The sequence below is a fragment of the Artemia sp. Qi Xiang Cuo genome, chromosome 16 (assembly GCF_049724085.1).
Source record: "Artemia sp. Qi Xiang Cuo chromosome 16, ASM4972408v1, whole genome shotgun sequence".
Taxonomy (NCBI): domain Eukaryota; kingdom Metazoa; phylum Arthropoda; class Branchiopoda; order Anostraca; family Artemiidae; genus Artemia; species Artemia sp. Qi Xiang Cuo.
The window spans coordinates 15,351,832-15,377,651 of NC_142809.1; the positions used below are offsets into that span (position 1 = coordinate 15,351,832).

Here is a 25,820-nt window from a genome sequence, read left to right on the forward strand (position 1 = left end):
GGAATCTTCCATGGAGAGAGAGCCGGATTTCCCGGTATTATTTAAAAACGATCAGAAATTAAAAAAAAGTTTTTTCAACTGGAAGTAAGGAGCAAGATCAAAACTTAAAAAGAACAGAAATTATTACGTATATGAAAGGAGGGGCCACTTCCACAAGACCTTGACCTTGCTCTTTACGCTGAAGTTTTGACTTTTTGTCCTAATTCTTTAAGAACGATTCCTCAAACACAATGTCCGTTTGATTAGAACATTAAGCTTTGTTTTAAAATTCTATTAAAAAAAAAACTCTAGGTTAAAGAGCGAGGTCTTGAGGAGGAGGCAAACCCTTTCATAAACGTTATAATTTATGTTTGTTTTAAGGTTTGATGTTGCTCCTTACTTTCAGTTGAAAAAAATGTTTGCTATTTTTTTTAATTACTTACAGATAGTATTTGTTAATGGGAAACATACGGAACAAGTTTTTTAAAGAAAAGTAAAAAGAGCCTCATTAAACCAAAAATGAGCACAAATAAAGTCCAATAATCTTCGAAGTGAAAACCATGGAGTCTTATAGAAAACAAGAAACAAAAATATATAAAACAATTTTTTCTATGAAAAAGCCTATGCCAATAAAAAATGAACAGAAATGAACTTTAAAAAATTCAAAACTAAAATTCAAAAGAATAGTAAAGAGCCTCATTAAGTTAAAAATGAGTAAAAATAAATTCAAATAATTTTCCAAGCGTAAAACTACCACAAATCACCATCAATAAATGAATTAAACCCAAAACGACAGAAATTACAATAAATAACCGATTCAAACTCAAAACGAGCAAAAATCAACATGAAACTTCTATAAAAAAAAACTTTAGCGTAAAGAGCGAGGTCTTGAGAAGGAGGCAATCCCTTTCATATACGTAATAATTTCTATTCGTTTTAAGTTTTGATGTTGCTCCTTACTTTCAGTTGAAAAAACTTGTTTTTTCATTTAATTTCTGATCGTTTTTATATAATACCGGGAAATCAGACTCTCTCTCCACGAAGTAATCTTGAACTTATGTATTATACGCCACTCACTCAAGTTTACGATGTGTAAAACTCGAGAATAAACCGGTTTCTTCGTTACTTTAGAAACAAATTTGGGCCATATATTTGCGCATTAGGGTGGGGGGGGGGGTAAAGTATAGCGGGTCTGCATGCAAAATGTGTTAGGTACAGTTATTCCGCATATTGTGAAGTAAGAATTGTTTTCTGACTTCAAACTAACCCCCCCCCCCTTATGTGCAAAAATATAACCCAAATTATATATTTTTCATCTATTCTGTCATTTGTCTTTGTCTTGTCTCACGCTAAGCTGAAAGAAACTAACAAAGAAACCGGTTTGTTCTCAAGTTTAACACAGTGTAAACTTGAGTGAGTGGGACGTATAATACACAAGTACCAGAATTCCTTCCCCCAACGGAAAAAAAACAAAACTCAAATATAATTCTCAAATTTGGAAAGCCTTATTTTCCACGGGAGGAGGGGGGGTATTTTCCGGGGGGTAAAACGCCGGCCGCTGAATTATTATCCATATAATCTATCATCGATTATTTGGCTATCATAATTATTCCAATCGAACAAACTGTTAGCAAATAAAATATACAGACAAAACTTATTATATAAATCAAGCAAAATAAGAAGAAGCATTAAATAAAGTCAGATAATTGAAGAAAAGAAAATTTATCAAGTTTAATGTTACCCATCAAAGTTACAAGCCTGAGAAAATTTGCCCAATTTTTCAAAAAGGGGGAAACACCTCCAAAACATCAAGTGAGCTGAATGAAAATCATACCATCGGATTCAACACATCATAAAACCTTGCGGTAGAGGTTTGAAGCTCCTTCAATATACAAAAACCCCTCTCATATGCCTGATAATTTTAGTTTTAATGTTGCTCCTTACATCCAGTTGATTTTTTTTTATTCAATCCCTTAAACAACAAATGTGTACTAATTCTAGGCGATGTCTCTATGACACAAATGCGACTATTCTGAACGATTCTAAGCGTGAGAACAAAAAGAACAAAATCAAGACATCATTCCTAGGTCTCTTCCAGAGGATTTAAAATTTATTCCCCATAACGGAGATACAAACAGAGGATGCTTCCGAATTAATTATATCTTATTTCTAAATGAAACAACAAATTTCAGAAGAACTTCATGGCCATAATTATGGATGTACAAAACTTGAAGGGGATACAAACATTTCCGAAGCCTCCATAATTTATATCCCCTTTGCGAAGAGCAATCTAAGGTGATCAGTTAGACACCTGAGAATACTGCCTTGCTTCAGAATGGTTCATATCCTATCTTAAAATAAAATACATATTCCAATCTTAATATATGAAACGACAATGATTGTATATTTATCTGTTAATTTTTTTTTCTCAAAACCGACGCTATTATTGTTTCTGAAAATCTGGATACTGCTACTTTCCGGTCCGAAAAAAAAACGATCTATATAGTCACAACTTCGGGGAAATTCATTTAGGGCCTTAATTTTGGAGAAAAGTTTTTCGTATGAATGACATCACAAATACCCAGACGTCCAATACCCTAATGGTTTTATCAATAATTTTTGCCTTACCATCTACCTCAGAGTATGATAACAACTAATTTGTCGGCTTTTATTTGTTTCATATTTTAACACCAATGATCCGGGGTATTCTTAAATGTGGGGAGGGGGGACTATCACCCACCTCGAACCCAGTTGTTAACATTCAGTTTAGTTATCGCATAACAGTATTTTAAATAGTGCATCACAAAGAAATGTAACCTTAACGCATTTAATTGCTAACAGAGTCAGTTTCCTTAAAAAACCATTAACTTTTAAATTCATTTATTAAAATTTTAATGGATTTTTTTTTCATTCTTATTTAACTTTCAATTAACTTTCATTTTAACTTTTGTCATACATTGTAAAAGAAACATACTTTGGGGCATTGGGACAACTATCGCGGCCAAATTCTGTTTCTTAAAAAAAAAAAAAAAAAAAAAAAAAAAAAAAAAAAAAAAAAAAGCTTGCACAAAATTTCTAAAATCTTGCAATTATGGATTGTCAATAAAATTCAGGGAAGTTTAGTATCAATAATATTCAAATATCAAGTTTCCACGAATAGCATGAAGCATCTTCTATCAATAATCGAGGGGGAGGGGAGAGAGTAAAATCATGACTTATATGGTATAGAAGAAGATATAATCAAAACTATACTGTCATATTGTGCATAAAAGATGTAACCCAAAACTAAGAAACCCAAAACTAAGAAACCCAAAACTAAGGCGTTTTGATGAATAAGGCGATTATAAACTAAGGTGATTTCTCCCCTGCATAAGTTGTTTTGCACATGCCTCAAGACTTTGAGTTTTTTTTTTCTTTTTTTTAGTCATTTGTGATTGAAAATTGTGATTTCACATATCTTTTTTTTGGTAATAGTGAATTATTCATGTCTCAACAGAGATATGAAACTGATTATTACAGTTAAAAAAATTTTATTACAAATTACTCAGAAAAGTTACTTCCTTACGGTAGGTGGGAATGAACCTGAACACCCTTGATCAGCACTCACGGCCACATCCACTGCGCTACCATAAGGTACCTATAATTTAAATTTATTTGTAAGTTGGCTCTTATTCTTTTCATAGAAGAGCTATAATAGTTAATGTATAATCACTTCTTTGTTTATCTGTCAGCAGACTTTAGGTTTTATTTATATAGATTGGTGTTTCAAAACATGAAAAGGTAATATCTTGGTAGGACACACCTAACAAATGGCGAAAAAGATGAATAAAATCAAAAGTATATAATGATATCTTATCGTCGCAATTTCTTCTCAGTACCACTCTGCTCCCGCAAATCCAGGATATTCCAGGGCGATATGCATAATTAAGTGACTATGGATTTAATTGTTTCGATTGACATTATATAACTAAGGACCAAAACATTTCTTATTTCATAAACCTAAGCGTAAAACATGTCCCTAAATTCTATTTATTTATTTTTTCGCAACAGTATTAAATCAACTTGTACTCCAAGATAACTGGACCTTTGCAAAAACCTTTTAGACCTTTTAACATTAACGTGTTTCTAACATTGAGAATCAGTGTGCATTAGGAACAGCATGGGCGTAGCCAGCATATTGTCTGGGGGGGGGGGCCGTCGATAGTGTGATGGAGGGCCTTTTATCAACTGCTTTTCCAACCATCTGCTTTTTCAGCCATATCTAATGTAAATTTGAAAGTCTAGGGGGGCGGCTGCTCCCTGCTCCCCCCCTCCCTACGCCCATGAGGAACAGCACTGAGCTGATACCAGTGACAAGCTTCTAGACTAGAATCTAGTAGAAGCTCTTGAACCTAGAGCTTATTTAAAAGTATCAAAATAAGTTAAATTAAAGGGATATCATAAATCCCAAAACGCAGAAACTACCGAATATTAGAAGATATAAAAAAATTGTCTAATGGTCTGTTCACATGACGTTTCCATGGTTGCAGCGGTAGCTACAGCCTAGTAAAAAACGATCCATGGCTCATAGTAACAAAAAACTAAAAAACACGGTTAAAAATATTGCCTAGTGAGAAAAAATTGCTATTTCTAGCTGATTCAGAAATGGTAACTATTATCTCGATTAATCTTAATAGTAAAATATTATTTCGAAAACAAATTTATGAGAATTACGAAAAATTCAAATAGTTCATGGTAACGGCTCAATAGCAACCGAAACTCTAAAAAACGGAATTTTGATACTATTAGATATATCAAAAGAACCAGATTTTTATTCTGATTTCAAATTTAAAGTTTCATTAAGTTTAGTCTTACCTATCTAAGGTCACGAGCCTGAGCAAATTTCCCTTATTGTTGAAAAAAGAGAGTAAAACCCCATAAAAATCATAGAATCTTAAGGAAAATCCCACCCTCAGATTCAGCATATAAAAGAACCTTATTGTAGAGGTTTCAAGCTTCTATCTACAAAAATGCGGAATTTTGCATTTTTTGCCAGAAAGTACATGGATGCGTGTTTTTTTTGTTTTGTTTTTCAGGGGTGATCATATCGGCACAGTGGTCCTAGAATATCGTGAGAGGGCTCATTCAAACCGAAATTAAAAGTTCTAGTGCGCTTTTTAAGTGACAAAAAAGATAGGAGGGCAACTGGGCCCCCTCCCCGACCCTTTCCCCCCAAAATCGTCCGATTAGAATTATGAGAGAGCCATTTTGTTCATCATAGTTGAAAGGCCCAATAACTATGCCTTTGGATATAACATGAACCCCCCCAACAGCCCCAGGGGAAAGGTATTTAAGTTATAAAAATTCCCTATTGTTTACGCATAGTATTTGTTATTGGGAAACCTGCATACATTTTAGGGTGGGAAGACTAATTTTCTGCTGCTTTTTTTTCACGGGGGAACTATCCATGGGGAAGAAGTTTCCAGGGGGTGAACTTGTAAAAGGAAATTATACACTGGGGGAATTTTCCAGAATTCCTATACAAAATTATTTTTATATTTCTTGCTTTCTATTTTCGGTCTCAATTTTACGCGTGGAGTTTTTAAGGGTAATTGCCTGTGTAAATTTTCACCGGGATTGAAGTGTCTAGAGGATATGTCCGTGGGAACGGTATTTCTCCGCGGAGGGGGGCCAGATTTCCTGAGGTTACTTAAAAAATAATCAGAAATTAAATAAAAAACAAGTTTTTTCAACTGAAAGTAAGGAGCAACATTAAAATAAACAGAAATTATTACGTATATGAAGGGGGTTGCCTCCTCCTCAACAACTCGCTCTTTTATATTGTCCCTGCGGAAAGAACCAAGCCAGCTTTTAAAAAAAGAACTCAAAAGCTTGTTGATAGTGGAATTTTCCCTTATTAATCCCCAAGAGTTTCGCAGTGAGCATTCCCGTGAGAATCAGCTAATATTGTACGTATAGAGGGCTAACTCTTAATGTTAGGTTAAAACTTGTCCTAGCCATCTCAGCCTTTCTCTAGTTATTAAATTAAAAAAAAAGACAAACTATTCCAACTGAAATTAAGGAGTAATATTAAAACTTAAAACGAATAGAAATTATTACCCACATGAATGGGGTTACCTCCTCCTCAACACCTCACTCTTTACGCTAAAGTTTGAATTTTGTTCCAATTCTTTTAGAACGACTTCTGAAACACTATGTTCGTTTAATTGGAGCAATAAGAAGCTGTTTTCAAAAGTACTAAAAAACTTTAGGGTAAAGAGCGAGGTGTTGAGGAGAAGGCAACCTCCTTCATATACATAATAATTTCTGTTCATTTTAAGTTTTAATGTTGTTCCTTACTTTCAGTTGAAAAAAACTTGTTTTGTTTAATCTAACATCAAGGTCTCGAAGTTAATTCAACTTCGAAACCATAGCTTCCTGTCTTAATTTCAAGAATGTCCACCAATCAGAAAGGTTTGTACAACATGCCGATTCATCTGCCTTAAAGTCTCGGATTTAAAGCAACAAGGTCTCGGAGCTAATTCAACTTCGAAACCCTAGCTTCCTGTCTAGATTTCGAAGATGTCCACCAATCATAAATGTTTGTACAATATGCCGATTCATCTGCTTTAAAGTCTCGGGGTTAAAACAACAAAGTCTCGGAGTTAAAGTCTCGGGGTTAAAGCAACGAAGTCTCGGAGTTAATTGAGCTTCGAATCTAGAACTTCCTGTCTTGGTTTCAAAGATGTCTGCCAATCACAAACATTTGTACAATATGCCGATTCGTCTGCTTTAAAATTAACGTTCCCAATGTATTATTTTAATATATTACTTTCGATAGTCCTAAGGTTTGAATGTTTCAGCATAAGAGACAATTTGCTATCATTCTATAGCTCAGATTCAGCTTTATTTATTCAATATATCACACTTATGCGACTTATAAGCGAAATCTAGCTCATTATAAAAGGAACCTTAAGCGGAACTCACCAACTTCATGCTGATAGAGGACGTTCATACCAACTGCTAGCCATTTCTCGTCTTTCTTTTTCCGCGAACTAGCAGTTCGCGATAAGGGCTCAGGTTGAACATTCTGCCATGCCGGGGGCTCTATTTTTGGTTTTTGCCTATATGAAAAATGAGGAATATAGAAATTGACTAGATAAAAAATCTGAAAATTTTTAGAACAATACGATGTTTCTCATCCAAATAGAGGAAGGTTTTTGACTATCCCAGCATCCAATAAACTTCTTGTAAATGACTTTGCAATTTTTGGCTTACAGTAAGAAATTACTACTACTACTACTACTACTAACAACAACTCACCGCAGCACCAAGCCGCCTGAGGCCAACACAGCTACGCACGCTCCCCCTCCATCCCAATCTATTCCTCCCACCCCAGACAAGGGCGACCTGCTTTCCGTTTAGCCCTAGACGGTTGGCCGAAAAGAACAATCTTTGGCAATCTGTCATCCTTCATCCGCACAACGGGCCCTAGCCACCTCAACCTTTCTTTCATTATTACCCTAGAGAGCGGTATTGAACCACATTTTTCGTATAGCCTATTGTTTGAAATACGGTCAGTCGGACTGGTTCCCAGAACAATCCTTAAGCAATTTCTCTGGAAAACATCTAACAAATCTTTATCCGCTTTTCGGAGCGCCCATGCTTCAGAGCCATATTTGACCCCTGTCATCACTGTAGCTTCTAATTTCTATTCTTGGTTTGCAGACTTATCTTCCTATTCTTCCAAGCTTTTTTTTCAACTGTGAAAAAACATCCTGATCCTTGGCTATTCTACTTCTTACATCTTGACTGCTCCCACCATCTTTACTAATAATACTACCAAGGTAAGTGAAGCTGTCCACCTGATCATTCTTTTCATTACCCAACTTCACCTCTTCACCTTCACTTATTCATAGCCTTAGCGACTTAGTTTTCTTAACATTAATTTTTCAACCTTTTCTATCACCCTGAACCCGCAAAACCTCTAAAAATTCATTCAGTTTGCTAACACTTTCATTTACGATGCTTAAATCATCAGCATAACCTAAGTCAAGAAGACTTTTTCCTCTCCATTTGATTCCGTCGTCTCCCATTGCCTTTCCTGTGCTCCTTATTGCAATTATTCAATTGTGCCCAAAGCCCTTAATTAAATCTAATGTAACTGATTATTTGCTGACTTTACTTCAGAGCTCAATAAGCTAAAATTTGTCATTTAAAGATGGAAACTTCGTGGTATATTCGTTTATGAGTATAAAACTACTAACTAATAACAACTGCAGCACACAACTGCCAGATACCAACACGGCTAAGCACGCTCCTCCTCCATCCCAATATATTCAAACCCTCTTTACACTCTGCCAAGAAGTTTTAGATTCCCTTGATATCATAACTAACCATTTTCTATTTCGGTTATTTGGTTCGTAAAATAAGTGTCAATGTTGGAAGAAAAAAAAAGTTACTCTACTAAGCTTTATTTCCAGTAAGCAGAATTTTCAGTTATGTAGTATAAGCTAACAATATCCTGAAGATAGCTTGAAAAGGTTGTATAGAGGTGCCTTTTTTTAATATTTTTAGCAATAAATTTAATTTGACATTTAAACTACGTCTGACAAAGCACTATCATTGAACTTATTTAAAAAGTAACGGCAATTAAATGTAATAAGCTCTGTTGAATTTGGGGTATATAGAAAATTTCGATATTACTTCCATAAGATAAAAAAAATCTGAAAATTCTTCTAACACTAAAAAAAAGTATTTATCTGTCCATCCAACACTGTCAATAATTTTGGGTTTGACTATGTAGAAAAAATAGTACATTATGTACTTAGATGAAATCTGAACAAGACATTCTTTTCTTTCTAATTATTACAAGTAGTATACATAAAAAATAATAAAAATAAATAAGAATAAAAAGTTGTCACAGAAAGGGCAAGATAAAGAAAACTGAAAGTACCCCTAAACCACCAAAGGACTTTTCTTCAATCCAATACAGTCTACTTTCAGCATTTAACCATATAGAAAATATCAATATCATTATTGAACCAATAAAAACACTGAAAAGACGTTTAATAATACAGAAAGTATTTCTCCTCCACTCAATCTCAACTTTACTCAACTAGACTGGTTTATGACTATTACAAAACTATAATACAAAATTTACTTTGACAAAATTCAAACTAGACATTTTTGTCGGTTAAATATTGCAAACAGCATTAGTAATAAACGAGGGAACTCATCAAGACTTGTAAAAGAAGACTAATATTATTAAAATTAAATATTAATTAAATTGATTAATATCAAAATTATTATTAACCAAACTAAAATTAATTAAAAACTAATGTCTATACTTTATTAATTAAAATTAATTAATGCCCATACTGTATTAATTAAAATTAATAAATAAAGAACTAGATAAAATTCAATAAAATTAAAATAAAGAAGGTTAAAATTAAGAAGACTGAAAATACTTTTAATAATATAGAAAGTACTTTCCCTGCATCCCACCCTGTGTTGCTTCACTTTTGGCAAACATTAATTAAATTAATTAAAATTAATAAATAAAGAATTAGATAGAATTCAATGAAATTAAAATAAAGAAGGTTAAAATTAAGAAGACTGAAAATACTTCTAATAATATAGACAGTACTTTCCCTCAATCCCACCCTGTGTTGCTTCACATTTGGCAAACATTAATTAAATTGATTAATATCGAAATTATTATAAACCAAACTAAAATTAATACTAATGTCTATACTTTATTAATTAAAATTAATTGACGCCTATTCTTTATTAATTAAAGTTAATTAATAAAGAACTAGATAAAAATCAATAAAATTAAAATAAAAGAAGATTAAAATTAAGAAGACTGAAAATACTTCTGATAGTATAGACAGTACTTTCCCTCCATCCCACCCTGTGTTGCTTCACTTTTGGCAAATATTAATTAAATTGATTAACATCAAAATTATTATTAACCAAACTAAAATTAATTAAAAACTAATGTCTATACTTTATTAATTAAAATTAATTAATGCCTATATTTAATTAATTAAAATTAATTAATAAAGGACTAGATAAAATTCAATAAAATTAAAATAAAGAAGGTTAAAATTAAGAAGACTGAAAATACTTCTAATAATATAGACAGTACCTTCCCTCCATCCCACCCTGTGTTGCTTCACTTTTGGCAAACATTAATTAAATTGATTAATATCGAAACTATTATAAACCAAACTGAAAATTAATTAAAAACTAATGTCTATACTTTATTAATTAAAATTAATTAATGACTATACTTAATTAATTAAAATTAATTAATAAAGGACTAGATAAAATTCAATAAAATTAAAATAAAGAAGGTTAAAATTAAGAAGACTGAAAATACTTCTAATAATATAGACAGTACTTTCCCTCAATCCCACCCTGTGTTGCTTCACATTTGGCAAACATTAATTAAATTGATTAATATCGAAATTATTATAAACCAAACTAAAATTAATTAAAAACTAATGTCTATACTTTATTAATTAAAATTAATTGACGCCTATTCTTTATTAATTAAAATTAATTAATAAAGAACTAGATAAAAATCAATAAAATTAAAATAAAGAAGATTAAAATTAAGAAGACTGAAAATACTTCTGATAGTATAGACAGTACTTTCCCTCCATCCCACCCTGTGTTGCTTCACTTTTGGCAAATATTAATTAAATTGATTAACATCAAAATTATTATTAACCAAACTAAAATTAATTAAAAACTAATGTCTATACTTTATTAATTAAAATTAATTAATGCCTATACTTAATTAATTAAAATTAATTAATAAAGGACTAGATAAAATTCAATAAAATTAAAATAAAGAAGGTTAAAATTAAGAAGACTGAAAATACTTCTAATAATATAGACAGTACTTTCCCTCCATCCCACCCTGTGTTGCTTCACTTTTGGCAAACATTAATTAAATTGATTAATATCGAAACTATTATAAACCAAACTAAAATTAATTAAAAACTAATGTCTATACTTTATTAATTAAAATTAATTAATGACTATACTTAATTAATTAAAATTAATTAATAAAGGACTAGATAAAATTCAATAAAATTAAAATAAAGAAGGTTAAAATTAAGAAGACTGAAAATACTTCTAATATTATAGACAGTACTTTCCCTCCATCCCACCCTGTGTTGCTTCACTTCTGGCAAATATTAATTAAATTGATTAATATCGAAATTATTATAAACCAAACTAAAATTAATTAAAAACTAATGTCTATACTTTATCAATTAAAATTAATTGACGCCTATTCTTTATTAATTAAAATTAATTAATAAAGAACTAGATAAAAATCAATAAAATTAAAATAAAGAAGGTTAAAATTAAGAAGACTGAAAATACTTCTGATCGTATAGACAGTACTTTCCCTCCATCCCACCCTGTGTTGCTTCACTTTTGGCAAATATTACTGTATTAAATAAAATTAATAAATAAAGGACTAGATAAAATTCAATGAAATTAAAATAAAGAAGGTCAAAATTAAAAAGAATGAAAATACTTCTAATAATATAGACAGTACTTTCCCTCCATACCACCCTGTATTGCTTCACTTTTGGTTTTTAACATTAAACGCACCTCACTCATATATACCTAGATTATGTCCAAATTAGGCTTATTTATTGATAAATTTTTATTATATTACTTATTATATATTATCTTATATTACTTATTATTAATAAAGTTAAAGACAAACAAAAGACAATTCAAAGAAAATGATAAGGGAAAGGGAAGACTTTATAGTACTGACAATATCGAGAGTCCAAGACAATATCTGTGAGTCCAAGCAAATTCGGTCCCAAATTCTGCATATCCAGTGGACATTGTCCGTCACGCGTCAACCCAAAATCAATCCAATCTTTCATCCCTTAGTTCTATGACTATCTACCATGGTCCTGCCCTATGAATGACGAATGGACGGATTATAGATAGACTTATCTATAAACAAATGAAACGATATAATTTTTATACAATCAGAGGCAACACTGTAGCGTTGCCTATTGTAAAGATCATATGAATCCAATGTTTTATTATTTATTTATTTTTTTCCCCAGAGGCACCTAATATGGGAGGGGTCGTCGTAAAAAGTTCAAAAGTGGTTCATTCAATTGAGAAATCGAGAGTTCTAGTGCCCTTTTTAATGGTCAAAAATGATTGGAGGGCAAATAGCCACCCACGCCCATCATTCCCCCAAACACATCTAATCAAAATTTTGAGATAGCCATTTTGTTCAGCGTAGTTGATTTCAAGATATAAAATATATTTTTGAGGAGGACACTCCCCCAAAACCCTCAGGGCAAGAGTTTTAAGTTATGCCCTGGGGGCATATAAGGTGTTTATAGAAGGCGTTGTCGTACAAACTTCAAAACAGGCTCATTCGATTGGAAATTCAACGGGATAGTGCTATTTTTAATAGTCAAAAGTGATTAGAGGGCAACTAGCCACCCCTACGCCTATCATTTCCCCAAAGACATTCAATCAAAATTTTGAGACGGCCATTTTGTTCAGCGTAGTTGATTTCCAGATAGAGAATATTTTTTTGTGGAGGACACTCTCCCACAACCCACAGGGCAAAGATTATAAGCTATGCCCTGGGGGTATATAAGGTTTTTATAGAAGACGCTGTCGTAGAAACTTCAAAAAAGGCTCATTCGATTGGAAATTCAAAGGGCTAGTGCCCTTTTTAATAGTCGAAAGTGATTGAAGGGCAACTAGTCCCCCTACGCCCATCATTTCCCCCAAACTCATCCAATCAAAATTTTGAGTTAGCCATTTTGTTCAGCGTAGTTGATTTCCAGATAGAAAATATGTTTTTGAGGAGGACACTCCGCCACAACCCTCAATGCAAGGGTTTTAAGTTATACCCTGGGGGCATATAAGGTTTTTATAGAAGGAGGTGTCGTAGAAACTTCAAAAAAGGCTCATTCGATTGGAAATTCAAAGGGCTAGTGCCCTTTTTAATAGTCAAAAGTACTTTGAGGGCAACTAACCCCCCTCTCATGCCCACTTTTCCCCCAAACACATCCAATCAAAATTTTGAGACAGCCATTTTATTAAACGTAGTTTTAAGTTCTGGAAATTAGGTCTTTGAGTGTCTAGTCTAGTTCAACTAGACTGGTTTATGACTATTACAAAACTATAATACAAAATTTACTTTGACAAAATTCAAACTAGACGACATTTTTGTCGGTTAAATATTGCAAACAGCATTAGTAATAAACGAGGGAACTCATCAAACTTGTAAAAGAAGACTAATATTATTAAAATTAAATATTAATTAAATTGATTAATATCAAAATTATTATTAACCAAACTAAAATTAATTAAAAACTAATGCCTCTACTTAATTAATTAAAATTAATTAATGCCCATACTGTATTAATTAAAATTAATAAATAAAGAACTAGATAAAATTCAATAAAATTAAAATAAAGAAGGTTAAAATTAAGAAGACTGAAAATACTTCTAATAATATAGAAAGTACTTTCCCTCCATCCCACCCTGTGTTGCTTCACTTTTGGCAAACATTAATTAAATTGATTAATATCGAAATTATTATAAACCAAACTAAACTTAATTAAAAACTAATGTCTATACTTTATTAATTAAAATTAATTAATGCCCATACTGTATTAATTAAAATTAGTAAATAAAGAATTAGATAAAATTCAATAAAATTAAAATAAAGAAGGTTAAAATTAAGAAGAATGAAAATACTTCTAATAATACGGACAGTATTTTCCCTCCATCCCACCCTGTGTTGCTTCACTTTTGGGACACATTAATTAAATTGATTAATATCGAAATTATTATAAACCAAACTAAAATTAATTAAAAACTAATGTCTATACTTTATTAATTAAAATTAATTGACGCCTATTCTTTATTAATTAAAATTAATTAATAAAGAACTAGATAAAAATCAATAAAATTAAAATAAAGAAGGTTAAAATTAAGAAGACTGAAAATACTTCTGATAGTATAGACAGTACTTTCCCTCCATCCCACCCTGTGTTGCTTCACTTTTGGCAAAAATTAATTAAATTGATTAATGTCGAAATTATTATAAACCAAACTAAAATTAATTAAAAACTAATGTCTATACTCTATTAATTAAAATTAATTGACGCCGATTCCTTATTAATTAAAATTAATTAATAAAGAACTAGATAAATTCAATAAAATTAAAATAAAGAAGGTTAAAATTAAGAAGACTGAAAATACTTCTGATAGTATAGACAGTACTTTCCCTCCATCCCACCCTGTGTTGCTTCACTTTTGGCAAATATTAATTAAATTGATTAACATCAAAATTATTATTAACCAAACTAAAATTAATTAAAAACTAATGTCTATACTTTATTAATTTAAATTAATTAATGCCTATACTTAATTAATTAAAATTAATTAATAAAGAACTAGATAAAAATCAATAAAATCAAAATAAAGAAGGTTAATATTAAGAAGACTGAAAATACTTCTGATAGTATAGACAGTACTTTCCCTCCATCCCACCCTGTGTTGCTTCACTTTTGGAAAACATTAATTAAATTGATTAATATCGAAATTATTATAAACCAAACTAAAATTAATTAAAAACTAATGTCTATACTTTATTAATCAAAATTAATTAATGCCCATACTGTATTAATTAAAATTAATAAATAAAGAACTAGATAAAATTCAATAAAATTAAAATAAAGAATGTCAAAATTAAGAAGACTGAAAATACTTCTAATAATATAGACAGTATTTTCCCTCCATCCCACCCTGTGTTGCTTCACTTTTGGCAAACATTAATTAAATTGATTAATATCGAAATTATTATAAACCAAACTAAAATTAATTAAAAACTAATGTCTATACTTTATCAATTAAAATTAATTGACGCCTATTCTTTATTAATTAAAATTAATTAATAAAGAACTAGATAAAAATCAATAAAATTAAAATAAAGAAGGTTAAAATTAAGAAGACTGAAAATACTTCTGATCGTATAGACAGTACTTTCCCTCCATCCCACCCTGTGTTGCTTCACTTTTGGCAAATATTAATTAAATTGATTAACATCAAAATTATTATTAACCAAACTAAAATTAATTAAAAACTAATGTCTATACTTTATCAATTAAAATTAATTGACGCCTATTCTTTATTAATTAAAATTAATTAATAAAGAACTAGATAAAAATCAATAAAATTAAAATAAAGAAGGTTAAAATTAAGAAGACTGAAAATACTTCTGATCGTATAGACAGTACTTTCCCTCCATCCCACCCTGTGTTGCTTCACTTTTGGCAAATATTAATTAAATTGATTAACATCAAAATTATTATTAACCAAACTAAAATTAATTAAAAACTAATGTCTATACTTTATTAATTAAAATTAATTGACGCATATTCTTTATTAATCAAAATTAATTAATAAAGAACTAGATAAAAATCAATAAAATTAAAATAAAGAAGGTTAAAATTAAGAAGACTGAAAATACTTCTGATAGTATAGACAGTACTTTCCCTCCATCCCGCCCTGTGTTGCTTCACTTTTGGCAAATATTAATTAAATTGATTAACATCAAAATTATCATTAACCAAAACTAAAATTAATTAAAAACTAATGTCTATACTTTATTAATTAAAATTAATTAATGCCTATACTTAATTAATTAAAATTAATTAATAAAGGACTAGATAAAATTCAATAAAATTAAAATAAAGAATGTCAAAATTAAAAAGAATGAAAATACTTCTAATAATATAGACAGTACTTTCCCTCCATCCCACCCTGTATTGCTTCACTTTTGGTTTTTAACATTAAACGTACCTCACTCATATATACCTAAATTATGTCCAAATTAGGCTTATTTATTGATAAATTTTTATTATATTACTATATATATATTACTTATTATATATTATCTTATATTACTTATTATTAATAAAGTTAAAGACAAACAAAAGACAATTCAAAGAAAATGATAAGGGAAAGGGAAGACTTTACAGTACTGACATTATCGAGAGTCCAAGACAATATCTGTGAGTCCAAGCAAATTCGGTCCCAAATTCTGCATATCCAGTGGACATTGTTCGTCACGCGTCAACCCAAAATCAATCCAATCTTTCATCCCTTAGTTCTATGACTATCTACCTTAGTTCTGCCCTAGGAATGACGTATAGACGGATGATAGATCAACACTTATCTATCAACAAATGAAATGACATCATTTTTATATAATCAGAGGCAACGCTGTAGCGTTGCCTATAATAGAGGTCATAGGGCTCCCACATTTTTTTATTTATTTATCTATTTTTCCCCAGAAGCACTTCCCATAGAAAGGGTCGTCATAGAAACTTCAAAGGGAGCTCATTCGATTGTAATTCGAGAGTTCTAGTGCCCTTTTTAATAGTCAAAAATGATTGGAGGGCAAATAGCCACCCACGCCCATCATTCCCCCAAACACATCCAATAAAAATTTTGAGATAGCCATTTTGTTCAGCGTAGTTGATTTCAAGATAGAAAATATATTTTTGAGGAGGACACTCCCCCACAACCCTCAGGGCAAGGGTTTTAAGTTATGCCCAGGGGGCATAAAAGGTTTTTATAGAAGGCGTTGTCGTACAAACTTCAAAACAGGCTCATTCGATTGGAAATTCATCGGGATAGTGCTATTTTTAATAGTCTAAAGTGATTGGAGGACAACTAGCCCCCCCCCCACGCCTATCATTTCTCCAAAGACATTCAATCAAAATTTTGCGACGGCCATTTTGTTCAGCGTAGTTGATTTCCAGATAGAGAATATTTTTTTGTGGAGGACACTCCCCCACAACCCACAGGGCAAGGGTTTTAAGTTATGCCCTGGGGGCATATAAGGTTTTTCTAGAAGGCGCTGTCGTAGAAACTTCAAAAAAGGCTCATTCGATTGGAAATTCAAAGGGCTAGTACCCTTTTTAATAGTCGAAAGTGATTGAAGGGCAACTAGTCCCCCTACGCCCATCATTTCCCCCAAACTCATCCAATCAAAATTTTGAGTTAGCCATTTTGTTCAGCGTAGTTGATTTCCAGATAGAAAATATGTTTTTGAGGAGGACACTCCCCACAACCCTCATGGCAAGGATTTTAAGTTATATCCTGGGGCCATATAAGGTCTTTATAGAAGGCGGTGTCGTAGAAACTTCAAAAAAGGCTCATTCGATTGGAAATTCAAAGGGCTAGTGCCCGATTTAATAGTCAAAAGTGCTTTGAGGGCTACTAACCCCCCTCTCACGCTCACTTTTTCCCCAAACACATCCAATCAAAATTTTGAGACAGCCATTTTATTAAACGTAGTTTTAGGTTCTGGAAATTAGGTCTTTGAGGATGACAACTCCCCCATAGCCCCCAGGGCAAGGGTTGTAAGTTATCCCCTCGGGGCATATAAGTTTTGTATAGACAACGTTGTCGTAGAAACTTCAGAAAGGGCTCATTCGATTGGAAATTTAAATGGTTAGTTCCCTTTTTAATATTAAAAGGTTATTCCAGGACAACTGACACCCCTTCCAAGCTCACCCGGTCCCCAAACACATGCACTCGAAATTTGGATATAACTTTTTTGTTCCACGTAGGCTAAATTCATGAAAATCTTATGTTGTTGCGTGACACTCCCCCCCCCCAGGCGTCAGGTGCAAGGGGTAGACGTTTTGTCCAGGGAGAATATACGGGTCTTATAGATTGAATTCTTATTATAATTTCACAGGGGACTCATTTGATTGAAAATTGAAAGTTCTAATTCACTTTTTAAGTGTCAAAAGATATCGGAGGGTAACCAGCTCCCCCCCCACAAACCCTTTTTCCCAAATGCATTCAATAGAAATTTTAAGATAGCTATTTTGTTAAAAATAGTTCAAAGATCATATAACAAAAATTCCGGTGTTGACAAAAACCCACCAGGGCCCGCGGGTAGGCGTTATAAGTTATGCCCTGGGGGCATATATGGGTCTTATGGAAGGGATGCTCGTATTAACTTCAAATAGGGATCATTTGATTGGAAACTGAGAGTTCTAGTTCACTTTTTAAGAGTCAAAAGAGATTGGAAGGCACCTAGCCCCCCCCCTCCACGCTCTTTTTTCCGCCAACCCCTCCGATAAAACTTTTGAGATAGCTTTTTTTTTAGAATAGTTCAAAGACCATATAACGAAAACTCAGGGGTCAACACGGCCCCCCAGGGCCGGAGGGCAGGTGTTGTAAGTTATTCCATGGGGGAATATATGGTTCTTATTGAAGGGATGCTCGTAAAAATTTCAGAGATAGCTCATTTGATTGGAAATTGAATGTTCTAGGTAAGTTTTTTTCGAGTCAAAAGAGATTGGAGGGTAACTAACCCCCCCAGCCCATTTTCCCCCAAATGCATCCAATAAAAATTTTGAGATAGGCATTAAGTTAAAAATTTCTCAAAAGTCAGATAACAGAAACTCAGGTGTCATCAGAACCCCCCAGGGCCCGGGGGCAGACGTTGTAAGTTATGCCCTGGGGCATATATTGTTCGTATGAAAGGGATGCTCGTATAAACTCCATAGAGGGCTCATTTAATTGGATATTGAAAGTTCGAGCTCACTCTTTAATAGTCAAAAGAGATCCGAGGGCAGCTATCCCCCAACCCATCTGATGAAAATTTTAAGATACATCTTGTTAAAAATAGTTCAAAGGTCGGATAAGAAAAATCCGGTGTCAATAGAACCCCCCAGGGCAGAGGAGAAGGCGTTTTAAGTTATGCCCTAAGGGCATGTATGGTTCTAATGAAAGGGATGCTCGTATAAACTTCACAGAGGGCTCATTTGATTGGAAATTGAAAGTTCTACTTCACTTTTTAAGAGTCAAGAGAGTTAAACTAGCCACCCCCACGCTCTTTTTTCCCCAAGCCCGTCCCCTACAAATATTGAGATAGCCAGTGTTTTGGAAATTGTTCAAAAATTAGATAACAAAACACCCCCCCCCCCCAGAGCCCGGTGATAGGCGTTGTAAGTGTTGTCCTGGGGGCGTTTATGGTTCTTATGAAAGGAATGCTCGTATAAACTTCAGAAGGGGCTTATTTGATTAAACATTGAAAGTTCTAGTTAATTTTTAAGAGTCAAAATATATTGGAGGGCAACTAGCCCCCCCCCCACACATCCTGTTTTCCCCAAGCCCATCCGATAAAACTTTTATACTAGGCATTTCATTGAAAATAGTTCAAAAGTCAGATAAGAAAAATTCCTGTGTCGATGGAACCCTCCAGGGCCCGGAGGCAGATGTTGAAAGTAATGCTCTGGGGGCATATAATAGTTATTATGGAAGGGAAGCTCGTATAAACTTCGGGGAGGGCTTATTTGATTTAGAATTGAAAGTTCTTGTTCACTTTTTAAGATCCAAAAGAGATCAGAGGACAACTAGCCCCTCCCCCTCTCGACGCCCTAAATACATCAGATAAAATTTTTGAAATAGAAATTTTGTTAAATATAGTACAAAGTTCAGATAACAAAACTCCAGTGTCAACACAGCTCCCCAGGGCCTGGGGCTAGGCTTTGTAAGTTATGTCCTGGGAGTATATATGGTTGTTACGGAAGGGATGCTCGTATAAAATTCCTAGAGGGCACATTTGATTGGAAATTGAAAGTTGTAATTCACTTTTTAAGAGTCAAAAGTGATTGGAGGGCAGCTAGCCGCCCCCCCCCCCCATACTCCATTTACTTTTCTCCCAGTGGCAATTCATACAGAAGGGGTCGTCGTATAAACTTCAAAGGGGGCTCATTCGATTGGAAATCCGGAGTACTAGTGCCCTTTTTAAGAGTCAAAAGTGATCAGAATGCAACTGGCCCCCAAGCCCTTTTTCCCCAAATACATCTGATACGAAATTTGAGGTAGCCATTTTGTTAAAAATGGTTGAAATATCATATAACAAAAACACCTTTACGTATGGTCATTTCGTTAAAAATAGTTCAAAGATCAGATAAGAAAAACTCCTGTGTCAACACCTTCCCCCCCCCAGGGCCGGGGAAGGCGTTGTAAGTATTGCTCTGGGGGAAGTTATGCTCATATAAACTTCAGAGAGGGTTCATTTGAATGGAAATTAAAAGTTGTAGTTCATTTTCTCAGAGTGAAAAAGATCAGAGGGCAACTAGCCCCTCCCACCCTCCACGCCTTTGGGCGTATCGGATGGATAAACCCATCTGATAAAAATTTCAGGTGACTATTTTGTTAAAAATAGTTCAACCATCAGATACTAAAACTCAAGGGTCGACACAACCCCCCAGGACCCAGGGATAGGCGTTGTAAGTTATGCTATAGGGATATATATAGTTCTTATATAAGGGGTACTCGTATAAACTTCAGAGAGGGCTCATTTGATTGAAAATAGAAAGTTCTAGTTCATTTTTAAAGAGTCAAAAGAAACCGAAGTTTAATCTAGTCCCCCCACGCCCTTTTTCACCAAACCCATCCAATAAAAAGTTTGAGATACCAATTTTGTTAAAAATAGTTCAAACATCAGATAATAAAAAGTCCGAGGTTGACACAAAGCCATTTTTTCACTTTGATATTGTTACTTTGATATCAGTCCTGATACTTCGATGAGTATTTGACTATTTTTTTATAGTTTCATTTTTAAACAAGGTATCTTTTTGAACTTGAAATTTTTTGCAATCAAAAACGAACAAAAATTAATTAAAAAAAACTTTCCGAAAAATGATTTTTTCAAAGAAAATTATAAACCATTTTAAACTTAAGCTCAGCAGATACAAAAACCTTTTAAAATTCAAACTCAAAACGACCAGAAATTACTATTAAGGAATAAATGAAAACCAAAACGAACAGAAATTAAATAAGCAATCATAGCAAAAAACATACAACAAGCAATAATACAAATGAATAAATAAATCTTAAAGCGAGTAATGCTTAGATTAAATATGAATATCAAGCTTAAAATGAAAAAAAAATAGTTTCCTATTGAAATTTAAATGAAACTTAAAATTAACAGAAATTAAATAAACAATCAATGCGAACAAACATACAATAGATATTAATATAAATTAATAAATACATCTTAAAACGAGTGAAACTTAAATTGAATATGCAAATCAAGCTTGAAACGAACAAAAATCACCACAAACAAGAGTTTTGGTATGACCTCCTTTCCCTGTAAAAGTCTAAAACCTACTGCGTCATTGGCGCATTACTGAAAACTAATTTTATGACAAATATTTTCTTTTGTACTTTGTAAATCTAATTTCTGTTCGTTTTGGTTTTCATTTATTCCTTAATAGTAATTTCTGGTCGTTTTGAGTTTGAATTTTAAAAGGTATTTGTATCTGCTGAGCTTAAGTCTAAAATGGCCTTTCTTTCTTGAAAACTTTTTGGAAAGTTTTTTTTTAATTAATCCTAAAAAGGGCTAATGCCAGATTTGCCTCTCACTCACTTGGACTATCTGTCTTAGCTTTTTCTACAATTAGTCATGTCTAGATACCTGCAACTACTTGATACCTGCAACTACGTGCCATGCTATCATATTCTGATGGTCACCATACAGAAAGTAGGTGCTCACGAAGCAGTACGGAAGATCTTCACCCTCGAAAACATGCTCCGAGAGAAACTTGATCTTGGGAAACTTTCTCCCAAATGGAAGTGTTACGTCAGCATCAGCATGTCAAGAATTTGGAAAATTGCTAAAATACGTAAGTGAAACCCCTCTAGGAATGTGTCCATGGCCAAAATGAGAAATTAGGAAGACGTTTTGAGCTTGTTTTCCTTGACCTTCCCTACATGTACACATAGAAGTGTGTAGGTTTATGCTAAATAAAGCACAGGGATATTCCAAACTCAGGAGATGTATCTATTCTGGAGGGGGAAAGGAGGAGGTAAGAGCTTCAAAACACCTTCTCATGCTTTATTGTTTTAAATTATGCTCCTGGCCTCCCCCAAGCCACTCAGCGTGTCCCCAGGTGGCTATAGGGGAACGCCCTACAGATCTGTAGGGTACCACCATAGGAGGCACGGACCAAGGGGGACCTTATCCCTGGGGGTCCATAATAGAAGCTGGGGCACCCGCACTCGGGGTCATAAATAGAGGCGGAGGAGGAAGAATACCCCACAAATGTACACTCAATAGGGCCCACCGGTGTGTCCACAAGTCCCATGAGTTACAAACCTTCTCCCACTGATGGGTTAAATTGCATGGTGATGCAGAACACCAGCGCGGAAGGATCCTCTATAGGAGGACAACTGAGGCAGGGCCTAAGATCCAGATCTATGGACAACGGCCTCTGCAAAGGGCTGCCTCGACCCTTTCGGGGTACCTGCAAGACTGGGGATCTTATGGTCAACTCTATTTCCTCTTGAGGAGTGGCGTCCCTCGAGGAAATTATAGTCTAGCCTATTAAACGACACAGCATTCGCACGGGATTCTAATTAATGAACAATTCTTCTGGGTTTGGTATGTTTTGACGGGTGTCTTTGGGCTGGAAAACCTCTTCCTAGCTAATTTATCTACTATGGGCTGCCTCCCCGTAGTAGCATAATATTTGTAGGCATGAATATATAATAAGTCGGAGGTAATAGGCTTGAGATTGTTTGTGCAGGATTTCGACTCTTGTTGATAGAAGGGCATCGCCAAGTGCTGAAAACCATGTTGTGACCAAGATGGGCCCAGGATTGCACAAGGCCTCCATTCGTGGAGGTCCCAGGGACTTCGTGCTGTCCGGTTCTAAGCCGTCTTAAGCACTTCGGTGTAGACTTGAGACGATGTGTGACCCCCGTCCTGCACTGGTATCTGGGATCATTGCTTTTCCTGAGGCCAAAATAATTTCAATGTTTTATAGAATATGAAAATTGGAACTTGGAATGTTACGACGTTAAAAAATGACCATCATATTGACATTTTGACTGACGAATTCAGATGATCCAAACTGGACTTATTAGGAGATACAGAAACTCATATCCCAGGGATAGGAAGCATAAAATTAGGTGATATAGAATTTGTTTACTCAGGCAGGAAGGATGGGGTACATAGACAGGGAATAGGGCCCATGATGAATAAGGAAGCTGCTAAGTCTTATTTAGGCTAGGAAGGTATTAATAATAGAATACTAATTGTTCATTATATGACTAAAAAGTTCAGGGTATCAGTTACAGTAGTATATGCCCCTGTAGAACCGACTAACGTAGATATTAGTGACTAATATGAATTTTACTTACAATTACAGGAGCAAATAGACAGGATCATAGACAAAAATATGGTATTTTTGCTTGGAGATTTTAACGCCCAGGCCGATAGAAACAGGGATAGATGGTATCCTAGCCTAGGTAAATTTGGTGTAGGAAAAGAAAACAGTAATGGATATAGAATTTTGCAATTTTGTAGGTATAACAATCTAGTTATAATCAATACGGTGTTTGGTCATAAAATGGCTCATAAGTTAACATGGTGTTCACGCGATGGTAAGACAGCAAACCTTATTTATTATGTTATAGTAAACCGAAGACTGGCAGAATCAATAAGAGATACTAGAGTATATAGGGGGTGCTGTTATTGATGTTAAAAGTAAAGATCACCATCTATTAGTGTCAAGGGTTAATTTAAAGCTGAAATTTCGGAAGGGTAACTACCTCCCGGGAAGTTATGATGTTTGTAGACTCCAGGATGAGAAATTGAGAGAAACTTTCCAGGAACAGTTGAATACTAAACTTGAGAGTTTAAAATTTGATAATGTGGAAGATGGTTGGAACAATTTTAGAAAAGATAATTTGTGAAGTTGCTGAACGTGTCTTAGGGAAGAAAGCTAGAACTGCAGCTAAGAATATTAGTGAAAAAACTTTATGTTTAAAAGAAAGCAGAAAGGACTTGTACAAGAATTATCTGAGTGATAGATCATATGAAAACAATATGAATATAAAGAAAGTGAAGAAAGTATTAAAATATGAACTAAGGAGGTGCGAAGTGGAGCCCATGGATAAAACTACTGAAGATGTGGAAGATGCAGCTAGACGGCATAATTGTGAAATATTATACTGGTACTTCAATAAATTGAGAGGGGGTAGTCATTTCGGACTTGGCCCAGTTAAAGATAGGAATGAGGCCACAATTAGCGATAAGGAAAGAATTAAAGAGAGATAGGCAGAACTTTTCAGAATTTTCTAAACCGACATAGAGTTGCAGGAAAAGATATAGAGGAAAATGAAAAAGTTTGTAATACCTTGGATGTGAAGGAAGATTTGTTTCGCGAGGAAGAATTAACGACAGCACTAAAAGGATTAAAAAATAATAAGGCTCCAGGTGCTGATAGGGTAGTAAATGAGTTTCTTAAATATGGTGGCTCTGACGTTAGAAATAAGTTACTGAAGATTATGAATATGATTTTTGAAAAAGGGGAAGTACCAAATGATTTTAGGAATATATGAATTAAGCCATTTTATAAGAAAGGTAATAAAAGTGAGTTTGGTAATTATCGAGGCATTAGTCTGGTCTCTTTAGGTAGCAAATTATTTAGTAATATGATAATTTTTAAACCGAGAGATGCCGTTGACAAAGTTTAAAGAGAAGAACAGTGCGGTTTTAGAAAAGGTAGAGGATGTGTCGACCAAATTTTCACTCTTAGGTTAATAATTGAGAAGTGCCTCAGTTGTCAAACACATTTGGTCCTTAGTTTTATAGATTATGAGCAAGCGTTCGATTCTGTTGATAGAAAAGCTTTAGCAAATGTCTTATCCTTGTATGGTATACCATACCAATACAATAAAGTGACTAGTGCTGTGTACGAGAATAACACTGCTGCGTTTAAGGTAGGAAATGAGGTTATCAGCTCGTTTTGTATTAAATCGGGGGTTAAGCAGGGTTGTTTTCTATCCCCCTTTATATGGGTTATTTTGATGGACTTGTCTCCTGGACTTAAATGGGGAGCAAAAAGTCTCCTGGACGTAGATTATGCTGATGATTTAAGCATCCTAGATGAAAGTGTGAGCAAAATGAATGAAGTTTTAGAGGCTTTGCGAGTTCAGGGTGCTAGAATAGGTTTGAAAATTAATGTTAAGAAGACCAAGTCACTAAGGCTAGGAATAAGTGAAGATGAATAGGTGACGTTGGGTAATGAAAAGATTGATCAGGTGGGCAGCTTCACTTACCTTGGTAGTATTATTAGTAAAGATGGTGGGAACCATGAAGATGTTAAAAGTAGAATAGCCAAACCTCAGTGTGTTTTTTCCCAGTTAAAAAAAAGTGTGGAAGAATAGAAATCTAAGTTTGCAAACCAAGATTAGAATGTTAGAAGCTGCAGTGATGAGAGTGGTCAAATATGGTTCTGAAGCATGGGTGCTCCGAAAAGAGGATAAAGATTTGCTAGATGTTTTCCAGAGAAATTGCTTAAGGATTGTTCTGGGTACCCGGCTGATTGACTGTATTTCAAACAATAGGCTGTACGAAAAAAGTGGTTCAATACCGCTCTCTCGGGCTATAATGAAAGAAAGGTTGAGGTGCCTAGGGCACGTTGTGCGGATAAAGGATGACATATTGCCGAAGATTGTTCTTTTCGGCCAACCGTCTAGGGTTAAACGGAAAGCAGGTCGTCGTCCTCGTCTGGGGTGGGAGGACGTCATAAAGAAAGATTTAAAGGAAATGGGAATTAAAAAGGAAAATGGGAGGATTAAAGGAAAATGGATTTAGAGGAAAGGAAATGGGAAGCTTTGAATAGATTGGGATGGAGGAGGAGCGTGCGTAGCTATGTTGACCTCAGGCGGCTTGGTGCTGCGGTGAGTTGTTCGTAGTAGCAGTAGCAGTATAAGGGACAACAATCTTCATTAGC

At 33.8% G+C, this 25,820-nt stretch overlaps 1 protein-coding gene across 2 annotated transcripts in view; it reads right to left on the reverse strand.

Moving 5' to 3' along the window:
* Positions 1 to 25,820, reverse strand: part of LOC148942614 (CAP-Gly domain-containing linker protein 4-like) — a 208,731-nt gene that overhangs the window by 10,110 nt on the left and 172,801 nt on the right. For both annotated transcript variants that reach the window (XM_089102485.1, XM_089102484.1), the window contains exon 11: positions 6,946 to 7,082. In XM_089102485.1, the coding sequence (XP_088958611.1) occupies positions 6,946 to 7,082 (137 nt within the window). The remainder of the gene's footprint in view (positions 1 to 6,945; positions 7,083 to 25,820) is intronic.